The sequence below is a fragment of the Euprymna scolopes genome, chromosome 32 (assembly GCF_053919585.1).
Source record: "Euprymna scolopes isolate OS-2025 chromosome 32, ASM5391958v1, whole genome shotgun sequence".
Lineage (NCBI taxonomy): Eukaryota > Metazoa > Mollusca > Cephalopoda > Sepiida > Sepiolidae > Euprymna > Euprymna scolopes.
In genome coordinates this window covers 38932773-38940203 of record NC_136513.1, presented here as the reverse complement: position 1 = coordinate 38940203, position 7431 = coordinate 38932773, and the positions used below count along the sequence as shown (strand labels likewise).

Below are 7431 nucleotides of genomic sequence, written 5' to 3'. Positions count from 1 at the left end.
TTACGTTTGAAGCAGTGGAAAAAGTGATTTCTGTGCGCAATGGCAGCAGCACATTCTGGAGAGAACCATGGCTGGCTGTTAGGTTTTTGCTGAAACTTTTTAGAGGGTATGAAATGGTCAATACCTACAATTAACCATTCAGTTAGGTCTAATACTATAGAGGACACATCCTTTTTAAACATGGAATGCAGAGGTAGATCAGATATAAATGTACGGAAGCTATCCCAGTCAGCCTTAGTGTATCGATATACTGTACGATTAAGTGGTACGTCTGGGGACTTATTACATTTCATTTTTATCTTAATTGATACAACAGAGTGGTCGGAAGATCCAAGAGGCGACAGAACAGAAACTGAACATAGTTCAGGGCAAGTTGTGAGAAAAAGGTCTAGTAGGCTCGCATACTGGCCGTCATTATCGGGCACACGGGTAGGTTCCTGAACAATCTGAGTGAGGTCATAGGCAATGGAGAAATCATGACAGAACCTCCCCTCATCATCGGTCTTGTTAGAGTGGGTCAACCATTCGACGTTGTGAACATTGAAGTCTCCACATACGTGAATGTTAGCTGAAGGATAAGTAGAAAGGACTTGGTCAATTTTCTCAGATATGCTTTGAAAGATAGTAACTCCGCTGTTGTGGGGGCGATAGAGAGTAAATATAAATGCAGTAGTGTGAGCTAAAGCAACCCGGAAGCACATATAGGGTAAGTTAGGATCTTCCCTGGAGATGCCCCTCCCACATGGAAAGCTATCTTTAATATAGGCACATATTCCATGCCCATGGCGATCTTGGGGGTCAGATTTAGAAGTTAAGTTAGAGTATCCTGTAATTGCAAACTCATCTAGGGAAATAGCCTGTCCAATGCCAGTTTCACTTAAAAATAAAAGGTCTGGTTTAGTCTCCTGTAATTGGGTTTCAACCTCTGGAAGGTTAGAACGTAGACCCCTGATGTTGGAGAAGGAGACAGGGTAGTAGGGGTCTACGTTGGAAGTTGGAGAACCGGGTTTAATTACCATAACGTGTTACCATTAACTGGTTCCCTTTATGTTGGGCTTGAAACCGACGGTACCAATATTTTTCTGGACTTCTGTACAATCTTATCATGTCATATCGGTCGGGTTTCGATTTCTGAGCGTCGCACATGCCACCCTTACCAGCCTGCCTCCGTGACTGCAGTCACATTACAATTTTCTCTACAGTCTTCAAGGCATAGATAAGTCTTGGGGTGTAGTATTTCTAGTGCAGACGCTTTATGATACGATAGACTTCATCTTTTGATTTGTCGATTTCCCGAGGTGATTTTTATGGTGATCGAAGAAGTATTTGCTGCACCTGCTCTGAGTTTTTAAACAAATTTTTTTACATATGATGCACTCAATGTACGTTGAGGCAAAGCTCATAATAATAGACAATAATAAATACTCCTTTACTTAAAACTCTTTTGCTTTCTGTTTGCAGCTTATTTTGTTTCCTTCAACACAAAAACAAGAATACTAGCAACGCAAAATGATTCCTAGTTACCACTACGTTGCTATGTTGGTGACGGGATGCCTGCATCTTATCCTCGGTGTTGCTTGTGTTATCACCGCCATTATTGGGTTCACAGTAGGATCAGACATTTCCGGCTTATCTGCGGGTGTCCTTCTTGTAGGCCTTTGGGTAAGTGAACACACTATCCGCTATATCTTTATATTGAATGCAATCGTGTCCAATGCAACGTTTCTTATTTTTTCAGGAACCATTTTTCCTTCACTTTATAGATACGTCCAATTAGTTTTATTTTATAGATATGTCCAATTAGTTTTATTTTATAGATACGTCCAATTAGTTTTATTTTATAGATATGTCCAATTCCTTTTCACTGTACAGATGAGTCCAAACAATTCAAGAAGAGGTTTCGTTCATCAGCCCATCAGCCACACTTAAATTTACAAAGTCTTATAATTAGCGCACATTGTAACTATATATCATTTTTATAAAATATTAACCGTCAAATAATATATGTAATATCTTGAGCCCTACCAGTTCATTAATTTATAAATTGCAGATATGTAAGTATAACTAATGCTGAAATTCCCGAAACAATACAATGTGCTTATACGAAATTCCTTTTTGATAGAAAATATACCGTTCAAGCAACCCAAAAATGTGCAGATATGAATTTCTTTCTGGTGGAGAAAAGTACTATTCAACAAAGCAATAATGTTTGAAATATTCTGAATATGATGTTTGGCAATTTGCATAAGTGAGTTTATTATAATTTATGTTGCTTTTTGCACACTTTACGTCAGAGGAAAAGTTCTGTATAAACGCTCACGAAAGAACTCCTAACTAGTAAAGGAAAAAGCACATCACCTCTGCTGAACTGATTTTCGTTGTTGTCAAGGTCGCTGGAAAAATGGTGGGATCTTTCTATCGATCCAGTAGATATCTCACTACTGATGCAATTCTCTACCTATATAAGAGCCGGGTACGTCCAAACATGGCGTACTGTTGCCATATCTATATAGGAACTGCGAGAAAGATCTTATCCTGCCTTGACAGAGTTTAAAATTAACTTCGTAGCCTAGTTGGGAGGTGCCTTTTTCTCTTCCCTTACCACCTCTTTCTCACAGGAGAAACAGTGAGTCTGTCTCTGCTTTAACGTTATTTTCATGGCACTCGCCTGACTGAAAACACTATCAATTCCCCCCACTCTTTATCCGTGCCTAAACCTAAACGTAGATTCCATGAACAAAGCTTTTTTCTCAGAACTGCACACCTGTGGAACTCTCATTTATTTGCCTGCTTTCCAGCTGACTATAATATGGTCGTCTTCAAGTCCAACGTAAACAAGTTCATGATGAGCTGACCTCTTAAGTAATCCAATTTACCAAATTTCCACTACTAACAATCACTACGTCATTGTCCCATTGACCACTGTTCACTTATTAACTTTTATCCTCAAGTGGTCTCTGGGCCTTCATAAATGGTGACTTTTGTAAAAAAAAATACCTTACGAGAAAACTGTTTTTTGCAAACCCCATAAAAGACGACTAAGAATCTTTTTGTTTTATTTGGAATAGTAATATATATTTGATTGAATCAATTAATTGCCCTTGGTTGGTTCATCACTACCTTTATCCAAAGATGTTTTATGCATAAGCTCCATTTGTTTACACATAGACCATTGCCTTTTACGCTAGCGACAGTTTGCTTTTCCTTCCCAAATATGCTCAACTTAAGATAGGGAGCATATATAGTAATCTACATGCAATACTGTTTCGCTGTATCACAGTGCATCAGTTTGGTTAGACTAGCAACTGCATCAAGCCAGGATTGATAGTTTCCAATGAAAGTATTAATAAATGTTTTTGTGCAGCGCAATGTGTATGCAAATTCTTTTATGTGATGTATAATCGCTATTCCCATTTTATTTTCACAGATTTTGTTGGTTGGGGGTCTTGGCGTCGCAACTGGCGTACATATGATTGAAGATGTTAAAACCCGGCAACTTGTGAGTTATTTCTACGTTTAGTAATTGATACAGCGGATCACTCTCCCCAACCAAAAGAATGTGCGCGCGCACACACACACCCAAACATCCTCACGTACACACGCATATATGCGTATATATATATTTCTTAAATGTTACCACTTCATAAGTGGCATGCTCTTTAGAAGGTTCATTTATCAATATATATATATATATATATATATATATATATATATATATATATATATTATTGGTAATTACTTGTGTATTATTGTTTCGGCCAGATTTGGAATATATGTATATAACAGGTTATAAATTATAACTTTGCACAACTAGGCACTCTCATCAGCGCATATTAATAAACCTATTGTAAAGTTTTTTTCTTCTAACAGGGCTTTTGTATTAACATGTATTTACTAGTTTTCTCACAACATATACATATATATATATATATTTGCGTCAAGCTAGTATCAAAATATTAGATTGCATTTTACTTGCATGCGTATCGATTTTCTTTTAGGTACTTCTTCCCATATATATATATATATATATATATATATATATATATATATATATATACTTCATATTTTTAATTTAAAAAATTTATATATTAAAATTTCAGTAATATTCATATACCAATAAAATTAAAATCAATATCAACTTAATCAATTATACTCCATGATTATTGCTTTTCCTACTCGAACATGCATATAGTATATTTGCAAAATCAAGAACACGAAATATAACATAAGAAGATATAGTGTATTTAAATATTATGACATTTAAAAATATTCAAGAAAAGCTACTCTTCAGACATTAAAATTCATTTATTATACATTTATGGATATATTAATAAATCCCAAGTTTAAAGCTATCAAGTAGCCGGACTCACCTCTTACCCATCAATTTTATTTTGTATTTTGTTCATTAATTTTTGTTTCCTTCGACTGTATTAAGAACCCCATTTTCGTATATCGTTTCTTTTAATAGATACTTCACCAATTTCTTAATCTTATATTAATTTTATCTTTTTATGTTTTTCCAATCTTTATAACTATTTCATACTCACAGATTTATATATTGTAATGATTTATTCCTCAAATCCTAATTTGCACATTCAAATTTTATTCTCTATTTATATGTTCAATTATTCTTATCTCAATTAGCCTCAGTTTCCTATGAATTTTTATTTACTTGTTACGATATATTTGTCGATTGTTTCGTTTCCATGATATTTCCTGAGAAAAAAATTAAATGTTAATATAAATAATATTAAAATTTATCTTCATCCCATACTAGTTATGTAAATAATTTAAATGTTAAATCTATCTTTTCAAATCTTATCTTAATAAACACTTTTTTTTATCGTCTAATCTTTACTATTCCGCATCATTCAGGATATCTTTATGATGTAAGGGACACAACTCGATTTTCCTCATATGAGGCAAGTCATAATTTTATTGAAATTCTAATGTATTCGGACTTTTGTATTCATTAATTCCTTTTGCTTGAGTTTAAATTTTATGTTCGAATATTATTCCCTTTATATCAGTCTAATTTCAATTTCTCACTTAGTTTACTTACAAATTTATATTTATTTAAAAAAATATATATTTATATATTATATATATAGACATTTTAATATATATATATATAATATACATATATAAATAGCAAAAAATATAAAAATATATACTATTATAAATATTATAAAAATATATAATTAATAAATATATTAATTAATATAATTATATATTATAATATATATTTAAAAAAAATATATTCTGAGTTAGTCTATTTTAATCCATCATAATCTGTTTGTTTCAATATTTTACAATTACTTAATGCTTGATTTCTCCTGTGTCATTGAAATTTCGCAGGTGTTTTTTTTAATTTCTTATAACGATTACTAAAGTTAAATTGAATTCTATTGTCAGTGTTTAGGTTATCATTAGTTTATTTTTGTCAGTTAAGTTAATGGTCTATGGATTTCCTAAAATCTTCGTATTAAATTGAATATTTTCTTACAACATTTACATTTCACTTTCAACATAATATATTTTTTTATTTAAACATCTTCTTTTAATCAGGTCTGGGACGCGATAAATGGAATTTAGTTCTTTGTATAACATCAAACTTTTTATTTAAAATTTCCTCTTCAGAATTCTCTACGTGGTATTACGTCTTTTTATTTTCTAGGTTAATATTCTATTTTATTCTTATCTCTTACCCAATCACCCAATTTCTCTTCTTATTTTTTAATATTTATTTTGCTCTTCTTATTTTGAATATTTATTTTAATTTTAATTCTATTTGGTTCCTTATATATATATATATATATATATATATACATATATATGTGTATATATATATATATATATAATCATGTTCAAACGCATATCAGTTCCTTTTGACGGATTTATTGTTGCTATTTCTTCTGATGAGTTAAGGGCATAATAGATTCTCAGATTGAAATAATAATTAAGTGGTTGATTTTGCGCTACGAAACAGATACGTTCAAGAATTGTATAAGTTAATTGAATTAGAGGAATAAATTATAAGATGGTTAACATCATGAATTTTGGAATATAACTTTTGTCATTTACTCTGTCTATATGTCTGTCCGTCTCTTTCTTTCTCTCTCTTTCTCTCTCTCTCTCTCTCTCTATATATATATATATATATATATATATATATATATACACACATACAAAATTTGACTCGTAAGAAACCAGTTCAAATAACAAGATCGGCCGCTATCAATAACAATGAATCAGTCTACATATATAATCCAAACCAAAATACTAATTGTAATACCTCTAACCCACCCAGTGGCATCAGGAGAAAGAAAAATAGTTGGTTTAATCCTCCATTTAGCGTAAATGTCAAAACTAATATACCTACGGAATTCTTCAACATTGTACAAAACTCTTTCAAATACCCACACAAATATAGTTCTATTTTCAATAAAAACTCAATCAGGATTTCTTATTCAACAATGCCTAATTTAGCACAAAGAATCTTAACATCAAATAACAAAAACATTAAATCTGCCGAAAAAATCCCTGTCCCAATTAAACCCAAAACTAACTGTAATTGCAATAACAAACATCTTTATCCACTCAATAATGATTGCATTCATAAAGATGTTATATATTCATGCACAATTACTGTGCTCCAACGCAATCCTCCCATAACAGACACTAATACTTCGTCTTCAAGTTATCCTTCTTCCCATCCTCCATCTGATATTGTTACTAAACCAATATACCATTCGAGCAGCTCCTCCATCTACAATCATACAACTAGCAATAATAATAATAATAATAATAATAATAATAATAATAATAATAATGAGAATAATAATAATAATGAGAATAATAATATTTCTCCTAACAGCCATCCTAACACTAACAACACTCATTATCAACTCCAAAATAGTCCTCGTACAATCATTGCCCCACCTTTTGTTGAACACAATGAACAAAATTCAAACTAATACAAATCAGCAAATTAATATTAATATCAGACCTCGACCTTTTAATAAAGTACATACATATATCGGCGCTACGTCAACATTAATTAAGAAAAGAATATCAAACTACATTTCTTTTTTAACAACCATAATTCTAATAATAACCAAGGAACTTCACAAACCACTTCAATTAAAAAACTTAACTTTAATAATACCCCCTTCTCAATCAAATGGACTATCATAAAAAGTTAAGTCTTATGCTCCAGGTTCTAAGTCCTGTCGCCTTTACGCAAACGAAGCTATAACTATAATCACTTCCCCTCAGAGTAACAATATAATAAATTCTAAAAACGAACTGATCTCTTTCTGTAAACATAAGTCCAAATTTAATTATGGTAATTTTGAAATTACATAGTGATTACTTTAACCTTTCAGATAGATATATACTTTTTTTTAACATTATCGTTTTTTTCTGCAT

The 7431-nt window shown here is 31.6% G+C and overlaps 1 protein-coding gene across 1 annotated transcript in view; it reads left to right on the top strand.

Annotated features, from left to right (window-relative positions):
- The first annotated feature begins 1460 nt into the window (after positions 1–1460).
- Positions 1461–7431, top strand: part of LOC145256281 (uncharacterized) — a 25282-nt gene continuing 19311 nt past the window's right edge. The window contains exons 1-2 of the mRNA XM_080114965.1: positions 1461–1662; positions 3428–3499. Of these exons, the coding sequence (XP_079971091.1) occupies positions 1510–1662; positions 3428–3499 (225 nt within the window). The 5' untranslated portion in view covers positions 1461–1509. The remainder of the gene's footprint in view (positions 1663–3427; positions 3500–7431) is intronic.